Below are 21,390 nucleotides of genomic sequence, written 5' to 3'. Positions count from 1 at the left end.
AAAGTAAGAGCATTTCCTAATCAGTGCGGCTAACCGGAAAAAAAGGCTTCAATTTGCTAGGGAGCATAAAGATTGGACTCTGGAGCAATGGAAGAAAGTCATGGTCTGATGAGTCCAGATTTACCCTGTTCCAGAGTGATGGGTGCATCATGGTAAGAAGAGAGGCAGGTGAAGTGATGCACCCATCATGCTTAGTGCCTACTGTACAAGCCTGCGGGGGCAGTGCTATGATCTGGAGTTGCTGCAGTTGGTCAGGTCTGGGTTCAGCAACAGTATGTGTTCAAAGAATGAGGTCAGCTGTCTACCTGAATACAATGAATGACCAGGTTATTCCATCAATGGAGTTATTCTTCCCTGATGGCACGGGCATATTCCAAGATGACAATGCCAGGATTCATCGGGCTCGAATTGTGAAAGAGTGATTCAGGGAGCATGAGACATCATTCTCTCACATGGATTGGCCACCACAGAGTCCAGACCTTAACCCCATTAAGAATATTTGGGATGTGCTGGAGAAGGCTTTGTGCAGCGGTCAGACTCTACCATCATCAATGTAAGATCTTGGTGAAAAATTAATGCAACACTGGGTGGAAATAAATCTTGTGACATTGCAGAAGCTTATCGAAACAATGCCACAGTGAATGCATGCCGTAATCAAAGCTAAAGGCAGTCCAACAAAATATTAGTGTGACCTTTTTTGGTGGTGGCTGCTTTTTGGCCAGACAGTGTATTTCTTAGTGCTTAAAAGAGCTCACTTCTAGGTTTTACTGTGAAAGCCGACAGGTCCTTTGAAAAGTCTCCTGAGTAATGTAACGTTACAGATCCTGAGTCTTTAAACCAGGACCACAAATGAGTACCATGTGCTTTATAATGACCCTGTATGCTTATTGCTAACATAATATGCACAGACCAGAAACTTTCAGAGTTGGATGAACAAGTTTTGCTTTGCTTTAACACCCTGCAGTGCCTTGCTTATCTATCCATACTCCTTGGACCTTTTGACACTGCAACTGCAAACTTCAAAGTATTGAAGTTAGTTTTTTTTATGTGACAGATCAACACAACAATCCATAAATGTGAAGTGGAAGAAAAATAACATGTTTTTTGACTTTTTAAAATAATTAATCTGAAAAATGTGACATTTTCATTCACCCTCCCCCTGAGTCTTTACACTGAGAACCATCTGTTGCTGCACTTATAGCTGCAGGTCCTTTACATTTGGGCTCTGCCAGCTTTGCACATCTGCTAACTGACTTTTTTTATTTTTAAACCAATCTTTGCAAAACAGCTCAAGCTCAGTCAGACTGGATTGAAAACATCTGTCAACATCAGTCTTTCCACAGATTCTCAATTGAAGTTATGTCTGGAAGTTGACTAGGCCATTCTAATACATAAATATGCTCTGATGTAAACCTTTTAGCTCTGACTGTATGTTTAGGGTCATTGTCTTGCTGGAAGGTAAACCTCTGCTGCAGATTCAAGTCATCTGCGCCCTCTAACAAATTGCCAGCTATTTAGCTTAATCCATCTTCCCATCAACTATCACCAATTTTCTCTGTTCCTGCTGAAGAAAAGCCTCCCCATAGCATTATCTACCACCACCATGTTTCACTATTGGATAGGTGTGTTTTGCATTATAATCGTTGTCATTTCAACCTGAGCTGTATATGCCTGCAGCTCCTCCAGAGCTACTTGGCCTGTCAGTGTAGGTGGACAGTTGTGCCGTACTCTTTCCATTTTCGGCTAACAGAATCAACAGTGCTGTCTATCCACTGAAGGTAATTGGTTGCACTGCAGTTTGTTTAGTTGTATCAAATAAAACGGGGTTTAAACAATGTACTATTTGCCTTCCACTTCAGACTGATGCACCACATTGTGTTGGTTTATCTCATAAAAAAAGAAATGCATTGAGGTTTGTGGTTTTAATGTGACAAATCATAAGCTCAAGGGATAAATAGTTCAGGAAGAAATCGTTATTTTTTTCCAATTTAGATGCCTGAGTACTTATATCACTTATGTTGTCCACGGGCAAAATGGCATGCAAAATTGTATTTGTCCATGCACATATGACCACAGATGTTGCACTGGAATGGATGTTCATAGCCATGGCAGCCCATGTGAATGGTATATATTATGTTATCAGAAAAGTGAATATCACAATGCTGGCATCTGTGTAAGAAGTTTTGGTCTTCTTCATTTGGAGCATTTGCAGCAGGAGCTGGTGTGCTCGCCTGGCTGTTGCTAACACTTCCACTGAAAGTGTTGATGTTTGTCTCCATGCCACAGCCAGACCCAGGACTGCAGCTTTTGTGACCTGAGGTGGAAGACTCCTCTTTGGGTGGAGATGTTTGCACGCCGTTGGAGCACACTGCAACCTGTCCCACAAGGATCGGTTTCTCATCTTCTAAGGACTGCCTGTCTGGGGACACAGGACTTTGAGACTCAGGGTGAGGGTTGGTCAACTGACCTGCATAAGTGGAAAGCTGATCCAGTGAGTTTCTAAAACCATTTTCACTTCTGTTTTGGCTCTCGTTCTTGTCTACCTTAGGAGGGGTTTTGTATTCGCTGCTGTTCAACTGGTGGATTTTGTGTGAAAATTCGTTAAAATAGTCAGACCTGGGCATGACAACTGACGGAGGGTTAAGGTTGATCAGAAGCCGGCGGCCGAAGCCCAGCGACCCTGTCCTCTTTTGCAAAGCGCTCAGCATCCTTTTGTTGGAGAAAGATGAACGGACCGCCCTGGTGGGCAGGAGCTTGTGGCGGCGGCGGCGGTGGTGTGATAGGTTGCTGCGGTCGCTGCATCGGAAGGCGCAGAGGTCACACTTGTATGGCTTCTCTCCTGTGTGGGAGCGCATGTGTGCTTCCAAGTGGCGCTCGTATGCAGAAGCAAATGGGCACAGCTGGCAGCGGTGCGGTTTTTCGCCTGTATAAAGGGATATTTCCAAATGTTATTACCCAACACAGGTAATAAGGCATAACTGATAAATATATTCTATGGAAAAAAAAATCTTATATGTAAATAATATGTAGAGATGCCTTATTAAAAAAATAAATGATGTAAGAAACCGGCAGCAGAATTTACTGGCAACCCTGGTAAAAATTTGTAAAAGGAATGTAATTAAAGTTTCATTGCAATACCATCATGTCTAATCTGTTAATTGTAAATAATTAATTATTGGTATCCCTAACGATCGCCATGAAATAAATTATGATGCATGCTTTCATTTTTTAAGTTGATGAGAGTGTACTACTGGGGTAAAATATGACATGGTACAGAGACCTTTCCTTTAGCGACTCTTCGAAGTTGGAGACAAGACAACATCCCATACAAGTAAGGCAGGTGAATGCTTATGTTCAAAAGTGAGAACATGGCTACAAGAAAAAAACAACTCATCTAAATTTACATACATACAGCCAGGTCAGTTATTAAAACACATTGAACTATCTTACCACCCCTAGTGAGGACGACAGGAAAGAAGATGACATATCTCCAAAGTGGCATATTAGCGTCATCAAGTCCAAATAATAACAATATTTGGATAGTATCCACAAACCAACTAGTTGTTTTGGTGGCTTGCCTGGAAAAAAACAACCCTTTTCCATCCTACTAGCTTTTCGACACCAATCCAGATGTGATTAATAGATAGGAAAGCACTGCATGGCTATGGTGAAGTATGGTGGGGGATCTGTGAGGCTGTGGGCCTATTCTTCCAAAGGCCTTGGGAACCTTGTTAGGGTGACACGCTTTAGGTAGAAATCTAAGGGGCAATTTCAGTCAGGCAAAAATAGGTTTAAAACATTTAGCCAAATCAACACAGGAAATGGTTCATATTTTCTGTTGTTTTTCCACTGGCATTAATTCAAATTAAAGGTTTTTCCCCTAAATATATTAGATGTTTTTAAACACACCTTTACCAAAGATGCCAATAAAATATGCCTGAACTGTTTGTGAGCAGTTTATTATAATCACCTACAGTGTTAAAATGTAATAGGAGCTCTGACCTGTGTGGATGCGGATGTGCTCTATTAAACGAGCCATGCCCTTGTTAGCATAGTTGCAGTAGCTACACTTGTATTTCCCATCGCAGGTTCTCTCCAGACCCTCCACTTGTATATCTGATCCATCCTCCACAGGCAGGCTCACCTCCACAGAAGGAGGGTGCAGGACATTCTGCTCACATCTGGGGGCAACTACAAACACACATATATACATATATGACTTCACTATTTGAATAATCTGACACATATTTTCACTATTTTGCATTGTACTCCTTCCCACCGGCTTGAAAGTGCTCCGTTGTCTCCTTTTCAACACAAACAGAGCCCGAGATCATGTTGACATGTTGAGTTTGCTGGGTTAGGTATTCTTGAAACTCTTTCACGAAATCCACAGGCTCAGTCTTTATCTCCTCCATGTTTTGTTCTCTCTGCTGAACCTGAAAGAACATCAAAAGATGTCTAGAGAGAGTCGTGTCGCAGCTGATCTTCTCTCCAGTAGTTATCTGTTAGCATCATTGCTAACATGCCATTGCTATTTCTTCATCTCTCTGAAGACATTCTATTAAACTCAGGTTTAAACCATCTTCATCTGGGTTCCCATTTCACGTTTCGACTTGAAGCTCAGTCCGCACAAGGAAATGAAGCTCATGTTTTTTATTTCTATAGAAGTGTCTTACGTCAATGTCGCCGCCATATTGTGAGTGGCATAACAATTTATTGTGTTAAAATAAAACGTTCTTTAAAATCTACATTTCTGGTATAAACTATTTACTACGCCCTGAATACATATACATAAAGTTACAACAATTATTCATTAAAATCCCCAGTAATTAGATGATTTCCAATATCTTTAGTCATGCGTTATTCCTAACAAGCAGTGTCGATAATAGCGCTGTTAATAATAGTTTTTAAAATACTTTATTGGTATCAATATTATTAATTACGACTTAATTGTGACTAAAAATACATTAAGTTACTTATTTTCAAAAGTCAGATCAGAATACGTTGTTTATCCATGGACGGTAGGCCTACTGTCTTATTTGCATTTGAATATATTTATAATTATTGTAGATAGTACACTGACATTTAGAGTGTTGCATGGTGCCAAAAAGAGAAAATAAATATATAAACAAATACAAACACGCTTACTGTACATACAGTATATATTTACTCGAAAAGTAAATAACAAATGTATTAGTTATGTATTATGTTTTATTATGAATTAGAATGGCCTGGTCAAATTCCAGACATAACCTCAATTAAAAATCTGTGGAAAATGAAATTAATTGCTTTTAGTACTTTTAGATGTTAAATGATATATATATATATGTGTGTGTGTGTGTGTGTGTGTGTGTGTTTTCTGGGGGCATATTACGTTAGGTTTAATACACTATTGCAGGAATAATTGCATATAAAGCGATCAGTCTCAGTTATTTTACAGTACCTTTTAATGTCACCCTGTTTCTAGGCATAGTTGTGTTATTTTTAAGGGTGAACTTGCCACTCCTGATATGGCAGAAGCTGACGTACGGTTTCCACGGGGCAACAAATATGGCGGAAATGTTACCTTCGTTTGTCATCAGATAAAAGACAATCAATTAGGTTGATGCAAAATTCTCAAAAGCCTCAGAACGCTTATATCAGCGCAAAATTTAAAAAATACTTTTAGATAGATGTATTATCGCATGGTATAGTCGGAATAAAACCCGTAACCAGACATCTTAACAAAGAGCCGTCATTTTTGAGTGAAAAGGAGAGTTTTCAAGTTTCCTTGAATGCGTCACCAGCCCTCTTGTCGCAGTTTCATAACAAACCATGGCTGCCCCGTGGGTCAGGCTTTTCTCAAAGGTGATACTATATAATGATGTCAGTTTATCTCATGTAACAGGCCTAAATAACGAAAACAATGTATTTTTCACTGATTTTGTCCAAAATTTTCTATTTTTGTAACCTAGCTAGCTTATTACCCAGTAGATGCTAACATTTGCTAAAGCACTATCTAACTTGCTTGAAGGCATAAACAAATGTCTGTTTGCAACTTTATTGTTAAATAATGGATGTTATAAATGGATACCTCGATGTGCATACATTGTTTTCTCTCCGGTTGCCTGTCAGGCCCTCACACAGATTTCTCGACCATCATGGGGGGCATGTCAGTGTGGATTGAGGAGCAGGACCACCTCTGCCTCAGCTGTGGCTTCAAACCAGGCAGGTGGAGTGGTGTCCTTCCCTCCCCTTCAGACATATTCAGAGGAGGAGAGCATGATGAGGGACGCAGGTGAGTTACAAAGCTGTGTTCGTCCTGCTGCAGACAGCTGCAGACAAAACCTTCTCATTAACTGAAGCTTTTTGTTGCTGTTTAACAGTAAGGAAATATGCTCAAGAGCGCATTGCCCCGTTTGTGCCAACGATGGATGAAAATTCTACCATGGATGAAGAAGTCATCAAATCCCTGTTTGAACAAGGGGTATGTTCAGGTGCATCGTAATCAATTAAAATATCATTGAAAAGTTGATTCAGAAATTTTGTTCAAAATGTGAAACTCATATACAGTATAGTTGTATTTCACTCAGGGTCATGCATTCCCTGCATTTATTTCTAAATTTTGATAATTATGACTGACAGATAAGGAAAACTCAAAATTCAATGTCTCAGAAAATTTAAATATTACATAAGAACAGTAAAAAATAATTTTTATAGATAAATGTCAGCCTGTTGAAAGTGCAGCAGATATAAAAAGTCTATACTAATTATCTCCACATTGACCAAGGCCTCAGCTCCAGTTAAAGAAAAACATGATGCTACCACCATTGTGCTTCACAGTGAGTGGCATGACTTCTCTGGTGACGTGCAGTGGACATTTTGAACCTAATATAATTTTTTAACTATGTTAAACAAAATTCTACATCGGTTTCATCAAACCAGAAGACATTTTTCCACCTGCTTTTGGGAAACCTCAAATGTGTTTCTGCAAAATTTAGCCAGACTTGGATGTTTTGGTTTCTAAAAAATGCTTCTGTCTTGCCATATGTCCAGACATATGAAGAGTGCAGTAGATTGTTGCTGCAGGTACTATACAACCAAGTAGACTACTTGTCAGACATTTTGGTGGGTCCTTTATTGTCATATCTATTGCTCTGGGATTTATTCTGTATCTTTCTGTTGACTGATATCTTGTGATAATAAGATCACTGAGATGCTTTTGAAGCTTTCTGTGAACCAAGACTTTAGAATACCAATTGTAATTATTATTAAATATCCTCTAATTGAAGTTACTGTCAAAATTTTTTTTACTTCCTTTTACTCTCCAGCTTATGGGGTTGGAAATTGACCCAGAATATGGTGGCACTGGCTCATCGTTCTTCTCCTCCATCCTGGTGATTGAAGAGCTAGCGAAGGTGGATGCCTCTGTGGCTGTGCTCTGTGACATCCAAAACACACTCATTAACACTCTGTTTGTGAAACTCGGAACCCCGGCTCAGAAAGAGAAGTACCTCAACCGACTGTCAACTGATATGGTGAGGCATTAGTTATCCTAACAGTGAATTATGATAAACAAGCTCTCCTATATCTAAAGTAAGGGCATCAAAAGTGAAAAACATTTGAGCTAATTTCCCTTCAACAGATGGAACAGGCAAATAGTGCGTTAGGTCATTTACATTGCACTGTATCAATAATCAAGTTAAATAAATAAAATATATACAGGGGTTGGACAATGAAACTGAAACACCTGGTTTTAGACCACAATAATTTATTAGTATGGTGTAGGGCCTCCTTTTGCGGCCAATACAGCGTCAATTCGTCTTGGGAATGACATATACAAGTCCTGCACAGTGGTCAGAGGGATTTTAAGCCATTCTTCTTGCAGGATAGTGGCCAGGTCACTACGTGATACTGGTGGAAGAAAACGTTTCCTGACTCGCTCCTCCAAAACACCCCAAAGTGACTCAATAATATTTAGATCTGGTGACTGTGCAGGCCATGGGAGATGTTCAACTTCACTTTCATGTTCATCAAACCAATCTTTCACCAGTCTTGCTGTGTGTATTGGTGCATTGTCATCCTGATCCACGGCACCGCCTTCAGGATACAATGTTTGAACCATTGGATGCACATGGTCCTCAAGAATGGTTCGGTAGTCCTTGGCAGTGACGCGCCCATCTAGCACAAGTATTGGGCCAAGGTAATGCCATGATATGGCAGCCCAAACCATCACTGATCCACCCCCATGCTTCACTCTGGGCATGCAACAGTCTGGGTGGTACGCTTCTTTGGGGCTTCTCCACACCGTAACTCTCCCGGATGTGGAGAAAACAGTAAAGGTGGACTCATCAGAGAACAATACATGTTTCACATTGTCCACAGCCCAAGATTTGCGCTCCTTGCACCTTCACACTCTGCTCTTACTGGTGCAATGTGCAATCAATGAAGACTGGCTACCAGGCTGGTCCAATTTAGCCATGAAACCTCCCACACTAAAATGACAGGCGTTTCAGTTTCTTTGTCCAACCCCTGTATATCTCTTTATACAAAACAGTTGTATCAGTTTCTACTGAATAACTATCACTGTTTGGGTTTCACTGCATTAGGTGCTCATATTTCTATGAAAATTGCAGCAAGAAAACATTTTCTTTCACTGCAACTGAAGGGAAAGATTGCACTGTTATATTTATGATAATGCACCTACAGTTACTATTATGTTTTGCATCTTGTGATTTATGACAGATTGGAAGCTTCTGCCTCTCTGAAGCAGAATCTGGGAGCGACGCTTTTTCTCTGAAGACACGAGCTGAAAAACACAAGGACTATTACATAATCAATGGATCCAAGATGTGGATCAGTAACGCGGAGAATGCAGGAGTTTTCTTGGTGATGGCCAACGTGGATTCTTCTGCTGTGAGACACACTAAAGCTGCTAAGTTGCATTTTCAGTGATGGCATTCCCTAATTTGGGGTTGTAAGAATTTCTTAAAACTAGTAACATAGCAGAATGCCGTCGATGTTTCTTTCTGTGGTGGAATGTACATCAGTTTAAGGTTTTTTGTTTTTTGTTTTGCAGGGATACAAAGGGATTACCTGCTTCATCGTGGACCGGGACACTCAGGGGCTTGAGATTTGCAAAAAGGAGAACAAGCTTGGCCTGCGCGCTTCTTCAACCTGCCCCCTTAACTTTGACAATGTCAAGGTGGAACCGAACACTCTGAGCTGCACTGGGCTGATGTAAACCGAGTGTTTACTAATTTCCATCGTTTGTTGTAGGTACCAGAGAAGAATATTTTAGGAGAGGTCGGCCATGGATACAAGTATGCTATTGGAATGTTGAACGAAGGCAGGATTGGAATTGCAGCACAGGTATACAGCAACACCTATTTGGGTTAATGTTTTTTAATAAAATGTACTGAATTTAACTTAGGGATGTGCTACCTTTGCCTCCATGGCTTGCAGATGGTTGGACTGGCTCAGGGTTGCTTTGACCATACTATTCCTTACACCAGACAGAGGGTGCAGTTTGGAAAGCGGATCTTTGACTTTCAGGTATGTAGGATCTTAAAGACGAGTCCCCTCTTCTGTACATGCACATTCACTTTTGAGGGCAGTGTATTGTTTGACAGCTGTTACTGCTTTGTACCCCAGGGCATGCAGCATCAAATAGCTCATGTAGCGACACAGATCGAAGCGGCGCGTCTGCTGACGTACAACGCTGCCCGTCTGAAGGAAGCCGGCAGACCTTTCATTAAAGAGGCCTGCATGGCCAAATATTTATCTTCCGAGGTTCGCTTTTCAATTGTTTAAAAAGGGAAGCTGTTTCTGTATTTTCACCATTCCTATTAGGATATTGAAACAATTTCTAAAGGATGTTTTCACTGATTTTGTCCCTGTTTGTGTTTTTTGTGTAAAATTCCTCTTCTGTTATTTATTTTCTCTGAGATATGCCTCTATCTTTAGCAAGAATTTTTTTTATGAAACTTGATAACATCAGCTTGAGCCAAGTATCTTTAAGTGTTTGTGTTTTAATTTTAACCAGGTTGCCACTCTAACTACATCGAAATGCATCGAGTGGATGGGGGGAGTGGGCTTTACTAAGGACTACCCCATAGAGAAATACTACAGAGACTGTAAAATTGGTGAGCCTTGACGAAATGTTGCACCACTTCACTAAAATTGGCTCGATTTAATGCGATAGACCAAGCCAAAATAGCACATAATTGAGAAGTAGGAGGAAAAGGGGTACATGATTTTCAGTATTTATAAATAGAAATCTCCCTGAACACACCATTACCATGTTGATACATGGTGATGGCAGTATCATGCTTTGGGGATGGTTTTCATTAGCAGGGACAGGGAAGCTGGGTCTCAATATAAATAAGACTTTTATTTTGTAAAGGTTTGGGAAACCTAAATAATTTTCCTTCCACTATACAATTATGCACTTCATTGTTTTGGTCTACCACATACAAGCTCAGTAAAATACGCTGATGTTTATGGTTGGGACAAAATCTGAAAAAGTTTTAAGGGGAATGAACAGATTTTCAAGGTACTGTATGTAACTACAGGAGAAGCTGTAATATGTTAGGGACACAACTGTTGTAACTGGACCCGGTAGGAATCCCCCCACCAGTGCCCCTCACAGTGTCATCACACCAACACACAGTTTGTACTCATTACTATTGTTTTTTTGTTGGCTTTCAGTTCTCCAGCTTCTGCACAGGGATGTTGACCAGTATAAAAAGTCCCCTTAGACTTTTTTTTTTATTTCAAAACATGCATCGAAACAAATCCTCACTAAATTATACCCAGAGGACAACATGAAAAACAAAAGGGGTAGTAAACACATATATAACATATACTGTATAATCACTTGCCACATACAGTTTAACTCTTATATTTCACTTTAGAATATTTATATTTGAATTTAGAAAGCTTGTACAGTATAATCTGGTCAAATAATGGAGCTAGAACACATCTAATGAATAACGCTGAGTACCAGGGGAGGGGGGAGAATGACACATTTGGTCTTTTTGTGCAATCCAGGAATGAAATCTAATGTTTCTGTTTTGTCTCTGTGTGTAGGAACCATTTATGAGGGTACAACAAATGTCCAGCTATCCACTATAGCCAAGTTCATTGATAAGGAGTATGACCACTGAAACCATCAAGCCACAAGCTGATTGATCCCGTTTTGCTGTAACACTCCTGTGTTCCTGTCATTTCTGTCATGACTTTAGTAGATTCAGCCCTGGAGTATTGTATCACTGTGGCTCTCATCTAATAGGGCTTTGTTGCATCTCATAAAGTAGTTCATATTACTAATGTTACTGATTTAGTGAATTCTGTATCACCAACCTTTAGGTTTAAAGTTGAGTTTCTATTTTTTTTTAATTTTACAACTATTTTTCTGTACGATTTGTCTACCAAAGCAGTGTAGAAGGACATTATGGCTTTCACTATATCATGTCTCTCCCACATTTGTTGCATGTGATGATCAGTTTTGCAAGCCTAACACACCTATGGGTTTGGATATGAGTTTGAATGTTTGAAAACATTTGATCAAAATATTCTTCAGGTGATTCAGTGCCTTCAGAGGATTTTGTCTTTAACTGTTGGTTTGTTACAGTTCAGCCATTTGCAGCATCCTGTAGACTGACTGATTTTACACCACAGTAAAAATCACAATAAAGATGTGATCTGTCTGTATTAAATGTGAATTTTGCCACAGTGATGTTTAGGTGACCATCCTTGCTGTAGTTGAACTGTGACGCTAGATGGCAGCACTTCCCCATACAACTGCTGCACTCGTTGCGGAGGCAGCTCCTCAGTGAGAGTTCAGTCAATTATTGTGTCTTTAAACAGCCTGTCACCTCTAATGATATTTTATATCAGCTTAATTATACTGGTGCTTCAGATGAAAAGAGCCTGCTTTGCATAATTCACTCACTGATCATTTTGTAGCTTAGGCTGATTAAATTGTTCAGCTGTGCAAAATAAGTTCTATTGTTTAAGACACATGCTGTTTCCGAAGAGCACAGACCCAGTTGTTACACGCAAACACTTAGGAAGTATTATGTTTTTGCAAGAATGCCTTGTGTGACAAAAAGGCAAAGATTAAAAATTGAAGGGGTAAAAATACAACAAAATGCTTTGCAATGTTGATGCCAACTATGCTGACCCCCAGATTCTATGATTAATATCTATATCTGTAACCATGCTAATATTTGAACCTCATCCAGGATTAATTTTACTCTGCAAGTTATAATTTAATAGTGTCTTGTAAAAGTATTCATATCCCTTGAACCTCTCCCACTACAATCACAAACTTAAATATTTTAGTGGAAATTTATGCAACACAAAGTGGCCCAAATGAGATGAAAGGGAAGTGACTTCTGGTCTTTTAAAGGTTTTTACAAATACATTTGAAATCTGTTGCATTCATACATTCAAACCCCTTTACTCTGATACCCTCTAAACAAAAAGAGGCACTACCAACTACAGAAGTAACCTAATTAGTAAATAGAGTCAATATGTCTGTAATCTCATCATAATTACAGCTCTTCTGTCAAGGCCTCAGAGGTTTGTTAGTGCACATTAGTAAACAAACAGCACCGTGAAGATAGGGATAACGTTGTGGAGAAATTTAAAGCAGGGCTAAGTTTTAAAGCAATATCCCAAGCTTTGAACATCTCACAGAAAATGTTCAATCCACCATCCAAAAATTTACAGAGACATGGCAATATACCTAAATTGACAGGGCAGGAGAGCATTAATCAGAGAAGCAGCCAAGAGGCCAGTGATCACTCTACAGTAGCTGCAGAAATCCACTGCTCAGGTGGGAGAACATCTTGACAGGACATATATTACTTGTGCAATCTAAACATTTGACCTTCATTGAAGAGTGGATAGTTAAAAGGAAGCCAAAGGAGATGCCAAAAAAGTCTTGGTTGGGACACAACCAATATGTGGAAGAAGATGCTCTGATCAGATGAAACCAATTAATATGTTACTTGCAAAATATGTATTGACAGGACACTGCACTTTAACCTGCATTCACTGTAACTACTGTAAAACATGGTGGAGGCAGTTTAAGCTGTGGGCAGGGGTTTCTTCAACAGAGACAAGGAAATTGGTCAGAGTTGGTAGAAAGATAAAATAAGTTAATTACAGGAGGATCCTGGAAGAAAACCTTCAGAGGCTGTAAAAGACTTGGGACTCAGGGGGTGGTTGGGCTTAAAGCTTGAGATCTGGCCTAAACATACAGCCAAAGCATATTTGAATGGCTTAGATCAAAGCATATTCATGTGTTAGAATGGCCCAGTCAAACTCCAGAACTAAATCTAATTGCGAATCTTTAGCAAAAACATTCTGATTTCTATTTACAGACACTATCTATTTTGAACCTAAAAACCTCTGGAGACTGAAAACGTCTGTAAAATTGCCTTAAAGTATTTCATATCCAACCTCCGGATTTTAGGCTGCTATTTTGGAAAGGATTTTACAGATTACAGAAATATGTTTTCCCCCTTGGTCTGACAGTGATTTCTAATTGTGTTTTTATCCACTACTTTTAAATGTAGTAAATTGTAAAAATACTTTTTAAAGAAACCAATCTGGACAGGAATTTGGAATTGCAGTCTTACCTCAGATGTGATTAACAAAATATTAATCTTTAGTTTTCTAACTGAGCTGGAAATTCAATTAATCCCAATATAATATTGATGCTTAGAAGTTTTTTTCCAAAATTCTCTTATCAAATTTGGTCTTCGTTTGCATCACCGATTACTCGTCTCACCCCTCTGATCCATTCTCAGTTATCTGTTTAATGAACACAATCCGCTGAAACACAGCTGCTTTTCACTTTGCATCCCTAAATGCAGCTCAGCTAGCCTCTTCTCCACCCCCATCTTCAACACAGCTATGAGACCTCTAATTATGCAAGGATTCAAGTAGCTTTCCACAAAACACTGTGTTGTCCTTTCGCGTTGGAGAGCGCTCAATGAGTTAAAAGGACAGGCTGTGTGCATGCAGGTTGAGCAAATTCAATTTGGTTGATTAATTCTCTGCGTCTGCTGCTGGTTTGGTATAAATGATAAATGCAAACTGCAGATTGTGTGTTTTATGGATTTGTTTTTACCCCTTTTTCTTCAGTAAGAATATAAATAAATCTAAGACAAAACTACAAATATATATATTCTGCTCTGCAAAAGAAAATATTTATCCTATCCCTGCTTCAGTGAAAAGTTAAAACAGAAAGCATCTGATCTAATCTCTTCACCCTACGTCCCATTTCACCCCTTATTCCTTTGTTTTTTAGGGGTGACGACATCCCAACTGTAGGGCGAAGGCACAGGGAAATGGCTTTGTAGCTCTTTAAAACAGAGATTTGTTTGCAAACACACTCAAAAACGTGAATATTTTCTAAACTAAGATATTTTTAATTGGCCGATTACCCACTCTGATGTCTAGTTTGATAAAATCCCATGTATCTGTTATTTTTAATCAGCATACAAAATAGCAAATGTAAGATATTTCTTAATATAACATCTTTTACCATTACAACTTTTAGAATAAGTAGTTTAATGCATACCAATCAAACCAAAAACAATGGTACAAGTAGGTTCACATTTGTAAATTTAGGTATTTGCTAAAAATGGTGGCTTTTTACAGAGGGTTTTTCCAATAATAATGTTATTATGGAAAGTTGAGTGGAAGGAAAAAGTGTATCATAACAACAGTTGTGAGAAGATTGTGAAGCAAAGGAAATACAGGAGTTTGGGTGGATATTTACAAGGCATGGACAGTGGCTGGAGTGAGAGCTTCAAGAACCACAACACAAAGACTTATGTGCAGACATGGGCTACTACAGTGGCATTCCTTATGTTAATCCACCCCTGAACCAGAGACAAGGTCATAAGCCTTTTACCTGGACTAAGGAGAAAAAGAGACTGAACTGTTTGTCATTGATCCCAAGACCTTTTTTCAGATGAAAGTACATTTTGCATTTCATTTGATAAAACATGGTCCAAGAATCTGTTGAAACAGTGTTGCCCAAAATTCAAGGCTGCTATTAAAGCAACATGAGCACTTAAAAGACCACAGGTGTTTTTCAAGTGAATTCAATTGTATTTTGTTTTGCTGAGACGCACCTGTATACGACATATTCTATATTTTGTTAGCATACTAGCAATACTATGTCAAAAATATAAAAATATTTAGAAGAAACATTCCAATAGATTAATTTTTCACTGGGTTACTTTTGGCACTATAGTAATATTTCTACCTAAAAAGGAATAAAAACAATACATACTGCAGGAATTTAACAACCCGCTGTGCATCGTAGGTTACATATGTTTGCAGGCAAGAAATGAGTGATGTTATGGTTCTTTAAGGAGTGCTCTGTGGAACATTTAAACCTCTGAATTTAGTTCTAAAGGACAGGAGGAGTTCTATAGGGGAGGGATAACCCTAGGAAATGGGATTCGGCCCTAATATCTCATTCGACAAATGTAATCTGCTCGATTCATGTGCATTTATATCTGACAGGAACATTACTGTTGTCATCCGCATTAGGTCACCTGTTGGGGTTTTTAGTACAAAGCTGATCTGAAAAGGCTTTATCAGGATGGAAGGCATTCAGTTTGTAACTTGCCTGCAGCATTTCCTGTCTAATAAAATTACACTGAAGTCAATAAGCTCTGGTCCAGGTAAACTGCACATATTTCTCTACTGAAGGTGGAACAGATGAACTATGGGCTGCATCAGAGCAGATCCCACTTAAACAAATTAAATCAATAATTATTTAGTGGCTTTACTGTATGTTTTTGTGCTTTTAGACACTATCCAGTGGTCTATTTATACAGTTAATATTATATTGACAGTAAAAACACAGCAGAGTAATAAAATATTCCTCTGCAAGATTTCACAAAATACAAAGGTTTCAAGAAATAAACAGGGAAAAAACTGTTATTTCCACTTTGTATGTATGTAGGTCGATCTCAAGAGGAACAGGAATTGTGCTGATCAGCTTGCATTGGATAACACTGTGGAGGACAAGCAAGCTTTGACATATTTCAACATTAAAAGTAGTAAAACGCTATCCAAACCAACTCGGCTGTATGTAAAATCAAAAATAACTCTGATTGAACATATATTTGGTTCAATTTTACAAGCCACAATCAAACCTAATTACTGCCTGACCCATAGAATGAAGAAAACTCTTTCACTACCTGTCTTAACAAGCAACGCACAAATATAAAGAAATTCAAGAACAAATAATAAACAAAAACAAAAAAAAAACTGCTATATATATAAGTCTGCAAATGGTTACAAAATCATTTCTAAGGTTTTGGGACTCTGGCCAACCACCGTGAGAGTCACTATGAATTAATGGGGAAAAGATGAAACGATGGTGGACATTGTCCTGGAGTGGCCAGCCTACTAAAATTACACCAAGAGCTCATCAACAACTCATCCAGGAGGTCACAGAAGAACCCACAACAACATTTAAAGCACAAAATGGACAATAATGGCATTCATAGGATGACCAACAAGAACAAAAAGGCCTATCTGGATGATCCTGAAGAGTTTTGGAAAAATGTTCTGTGGAATTACAATACAAAAGTGGAACTTTCTGCCAGGTGGGCATGCTGTTACATCAAATGTAAAACTAACATTTCAGAAAAGAGTCATACCAAGAGCCAAACATGGTGGTGGTAGTGTGATGGCCTGGGCCTGGGAAAAAAAAGCAAGATGTCTGTCAAAGCAAGATGTCTGTATTTCAGTTTGTGACATTAAAATCAAGCACACTTGGGTTATCCAGCAGGACAATGATCCAAAACACACCAACTGATCTGCCTCAGAATGGGTCAAAACAACCAGAATTATGGTTTTGGATTGGCCTAGTTATATTCTGGACTTTGAACAGTTTCAAAAATCCTCCATGTGTCCTGAAAATTCTGCAAAAAAAGCAAACAGTGGTAATGTTTTTTGTTTTAAAACGTTGAGTAGATACCATGCCATCATATTGTGAAACTCTCATACCGTTCCATGCTTATTTAGTTGAAACACTGTGTTACATCTTACTCAACAATGTTACATTTTGATCAAGTTCTAGTAATGGATATAAACCTATGCCACTTTTTTTACAATTGGTTACAACTTCAGACTGGATTCAGTGGATCAAAAATTCAGCTCAGTATTCAAAAAACAGCAAAGAAGATATATTTCTGCTATGCAAAAAAACAAACTCCTTTCTGCAAACATCTCTGCCAATACAGATGGGAACTGTCTGGAGTTTTGCAAAAATTATTTCTTTGTTAAAATAGTAGTAACTCATTTGGAACAATTACCCTGTCATCATTTTATTATTAATTCACGGCAAAAATTACACTTAGACGAATGCACAGTTGGACATCAGTACTGCACAAGTAACAATGAAGTGAATAATATATGCCATAAATGTTTTGTTACAATTCTATTGCATTTTTCTAAAAAATATCGTTTTTTTTTAGCTTGTTCATAAATCAAATTCCACTAAACTCATCCTGCAAGATGCAAATGAATATATATATATATATATATATATATATATATATATATATATATATATATATATATATATAGGTTAATGCTGTGCGTAAATGGGTAAGCGTGCAATTTGCATTATGAACCAAAACCTTCTCTTTTAACCACATTTATTCAATTTACTGGCAGATGATTGTGGTTCGTGCACGGCCCCCTTGCCCGCACCAAAACCCAGAGAGATTTTCCTCTTTAATCTAATTGGATGATAAGTGAGTGCGTTACTATTGAGCCCAGAGCCAAAACGCTTGCGCGGCCTTCTTCTGTTTGGATCCTGTTTCCGTCACACACACCCCCCCCATCGCGTTTCCATCTCAAATCCCATTTGCTATTGTACCTGCCCAATAGCAGAGACCGAGCGCGCTTTAAGTCAGATGGCATTTCTATTCTCCGTCATTACAATACAGCGCGAGTTTGACGCAGTAATCCCTGCGCTTTTTCACTCCATCCTCTGGAGAGGCCAGGACTCAACTTCTTTTTTTACATCCTTCACTTTAATAATAAAAAAAAAAAAAACTCGTGAAATTCTGCTTTTTTTTTTTTTTTTACTGTTTTCTACCTCTAGAAGTTTTTTAATGGTCATCCAAATAGGACAATAAGCGGTAATGGCAGAATCTGACACACAGGAGACTCGCCAAGCCGCAAAGGATTCCCCGTTCTCCATAAAGAACCTGCTCAGCATCGAAGACAAGCCTCCGAAGCCAACACCCCCGCTCGGGTCTTCCAAAGGAGTGTTCGAAGGGAGCTTTTTCTCCAGGCTCAGTGACCTGTCTCTGCCTCGGTTTGAGCTGCCCGCGCAGAGGATCGGTCTGTCAGCGCAGTATTTGGAGAGAGCGTCTGCCTGGTGGTACCCATACACGCTGGGAGCGCATTTCAGGACTGCTTCGGGTAAATGTTTTTTGTTGTTGTTTTGTTTTGTTTTCCAAAATGTTTGTGAGTTTAACTTTTTGATTTTGATTTTTTCTTAAAGTTCAAAATACTTTAAATTAAATTTACGACCGGTTTTAAAGCACAAATGAATATTGTTTTAGTAGAAAATAATGACCATAAAAACATATGGTCAATATTTTGTGTGCAGAAAAACGTATATTCATATGGTAAAAATAATTAAATCATATTTTTAATCGGCAGGTTTGGAAAAGGTCAACCAGAGGGAAGAAGAAAGGCGCACCCCGGATCTCCAAAAAAACGACCAAGATGCCAAAGAAGAGAGCGCCGACGACGACCTGGCCCTGGACGAGAGCGACGCCGATGAGTCAAAGAAGGAAACCGACCAGGAGGAGGACTGGAGGAGAAAGCCGGATGAACTGGACCCAGACAAGAAGCCCTGCCGAAAGAAAAAGACGCGCACGGTGTTCTCCAGGAGCCAGGTCTTCCAGCTAGAGTCCACCTTCGATATCAAGCGCTACCTGAGCAGCTCGGAGCGGGCCGGCCTGGCCGCGTCGCTGCACCTTACCGAGACACAGGTGAAGATCTGGTTCCAGAACCGGAGGAACAAATGGAAGAGGCAGCTGGCCGCCGAACTGGAAGCGGCAAACATGAGCCACTCGGCGGCGCAGAGGATCGTGCGTGTGCCGATACTTTACCACGAGAGGGGGGCCGCGGACGCAAGCGGCAGCCCAGGCACGAACTCACCAGGCGGTCAGTCACTGCTGGCTTTCCCTCATCACATGTACTACTCTCATCCCACGCCGCTGCTGAGGCCCGTTTAACACCGACTGAGTTTTTAAATGAGAGCAGTTCAAAAGAGAAAATGGAATTTTGTACATTTTGTAAATTATTATTATTATTAGACCAAAAACCTTGTAAATAAATTGTTATTTGATTTCGGGGAAATATAAGCTTGTTTTAAACAAGGTCATGTCTGTATTTAAAAAAAAAATGGGCGTCAGTGTTTGTGTGAAAAAATGTGGGAATATTTTGATATCTTTAAGTCGTGCAATACTGTTGGTTTCTCCGCCTTTTTGCCACCTAAAGCTCAGTTTTTAAAAGCGAAACACTGTTTTTGGGGGGGTTTTATTATAGTGAGGACAATCATGCGATTCTTGAAAGAATACCCGAAAGCTGTACAAAACATTTATTTGTTGTTGGTTTTTTTTTGTTGTTGTTGTTGTTTTTTGCTTTTTTACGACAGCTGTAGTTTGAAGGTTACCAGAGCCAAAAAAATAGCCTCGGTTGTTTTTTTTCCCCCTGATAAATAAATTCTGTATATATTACATAGTATTAAGCTCAGTAAAGTTTCATTAAAAAATGTTGCTCATCTGTTATTAATGCGAAGTAAATTAATCGTTTTATTATTTTAAGGTTTAGCAAGGGTTGTCCCTAGAATCTGCAGTCTATGCAACGAGGTTCAAATTTGTAGCGTCGTTTAAAAATGATGGCTGGCGAACCTTAAAACCATAAAAAAACATTTCCCTATTCACCTACCTAAGTTAAATGCTTATGTTTGGCTTCATTTTTAATTGGCTATTAATGTCTTTCTTAATTAATGTTTATACTGTTAAGAATGCGTTATGATTACATTTTTGTAATGTTGCAAGAGTGTCAGTCTTGTTCAATTAATTTTTTTTGGAATAGCTCTCTGTATTTAAAGCTTACTGAAAGCAGCAACAAAGGTCAAAAGTCAAGGCATGTCAATTAAAATATTGCATAGAAAAGCCAGTCATATACACTGTAAAAAAGGAATTTTGGGGGGTATTCAATGTTAGCCATTAAAATTAATGAAGTGCTAAGCAATTTGTATCTGTATTCTTATAACAACATCTATGTAATTTTGTAACAAATCCTAAACTAAAGATTTTGACTAGAATTTAGCTGAATATGTTCGTTCAGTCAAATCCAATTCTTATTTGTTGTCTGTGGTGTCCAGCTGAGAACGGTAAGGACGACATGTTGATGGGGGTCAATTATGAATGAATACATACATTTAGTAAAGGTTCAGAACTGTCATAAGACTTGCGGTTGAGGATTTTTCTGTTAGAGCAAGAATGTAAGCTTGTGTGTAGTTTTAATTTGTTTAGCAACAGCGGCAATACTAAGGTCAAATTTACTAGTTGCCAAGGTGTTCCCAGACAACAATGTATTCTACCCTCTGTTTGTGAGGAAAAATGATTACACGCTACCTTGTTAGAATAGACTTAATAATAGTAAATAGATTTAGTGATACATTTTGTGTTTTGTAAAATTCTATGCAAACTAAAATTTTACAGCTGTACTGGCGATCTGTCTACGGCGTACCTTGCAATAAGCGGGCATAGACAATTGATGGATGGATATTTCAGCTGATATTTAAATACAGTGTGGTTGTCCAATTATATACAGTTAGTCCTGCTTGAAAATGATTACGTTTACAGTAATTTATAGATTGTTCTTTAAAAAAAACACACACAGCAAACATTTTGAGCTACACATGCACTCACCACCTTCACCCCAATCTCTTTTTTTGATCATGCAAGCTTTAACTTGTAGACATGGGTTGAATCAATACTGACAAGCTTAAGAACAGTCAGGATAATTTACAACTATAACACTGGAAAACAAATAACAGTTTGTGTAAAAAACACATTACAACAAGTGGAGTTTGTGATATATAATAAGTGTGTTTGACCTAAGGGGGCTGTCAGTTTCTACAGTGCAGTTTTTGTTTCTTTTTACCATATGGGACATATAAAATGATGTTGTAAAAATTGTTATAATTTTACTAATTCAGTTGAATCGGTTCGAATTTTACAAGTTCATTTGTATTTTTTTTTTTTTTCTTCAGTTTTATTAAAGATTCTAGTAAAGAGATTCACAACGTAGCCTTTTAAAAATATCACT

The 21,390-nt window shown here is 38.6% G+C and overlaps 3 protein-coding genes across 3 annotated transcripts; 2 read left to right on the top strand and 1 right to left on the bottom strand.

Annotated features, from left to right (window-relative positions):
• Positions 1-562: 562 nt before the first annotated feature.
• On the bottom strand, positions 563-4,649 carry LOC124875257 (zinc finger protein Pegasus-like). The gene is made up of 3 exons (XM_047377292.1): positions 4,280-4,649; positions 4,003-4,191; positions 563-2,923 (listed from the first exon to the last, which is right to left on the bottom strand). The coding sequence occupies exons 1-3, from the start codon at positions 4,446-4,448 to the stop codon at positions 2,010-2,012; spliced, it is 1,272 nt and encodes a 423-aa protein (XP_047233248.1). The 5' UTR covers positions 4,449-4,649; the 3' UTR covers positions 563-2,009.
• A 1,047-nt stretch (positions 4,650-5,696) lies between these two features.
• acadsb (acyl-CoA dehydrogenase short/branched chain) lies at positions 5,697-11,715 on the top strand. The gene is made up of 11 exons (XM_047376359.1): positions 5,697-5,847; positions 6,115-6,277; positions 6,366-6,466; positions 7,311-7,517; positions 8,725-8,895; positions 9,059-9,184; positions 9,259-9,351; positions 9,445-9,534; positions 9,634-9,771; positions 10,025-10,124; positions 11,071-11,715. Exons 1-11 carry the CDS (start codon positions 5,815-5,817, stop codon positions 11,145-11,147), a joined length of 1,299 nt encoding a protein of 432 aa, XP_047232315.1. The 5' UTR covers positions 5,697-5,814; the 3' UTR covers positions 11,148-11,715.
• Positions 11,716-17,986: 6,271 nt separating this feature from the next.
• On the top strand, positions 17,987-21,360 carry LOC124875411 (homeobox protein HMX3-B-like). The gene is made up of 2 exons (XM_047377557.1): positions 17,987-18,459; positions 18,703-21,360. The coding sequence occupies exons 1-2, from the start codon at positions 18,177-18,179 to the stop codon at positions 19,281-19,283; spliced, it is 864 nt and encodes a 287-aa protein (XP_047233513.1). The 5' UTR covers positions 17,987-18,176; the 3' UTR covers positions 19,284-21,360.
• Positions 21,361-21,390: the final 30 nt, after the last annotated feature.

The sequence above is a fragment of the Girardinichthys multiradiatus genome, chromosome 10 (assembly GCF_021462225.1).
Source record: "Girardinichthys multiradiatus isolate DD_20200921_A chromosome 10, DD_fGirMul_XY1, whole genome shotgun sequence".
In the NCBI taxonomy this organism is placed as follows: domain Eukaryota; kingdom Metazoa; phylum Chordata; class Actinopteri; order Cyprinodontiformes; family Goodeidae; genus Girardinichthys; species Girardinichthys multiradiatus.
This window is presented reverse-complemented; position numbering and strand designations above follow the sequence as displayed.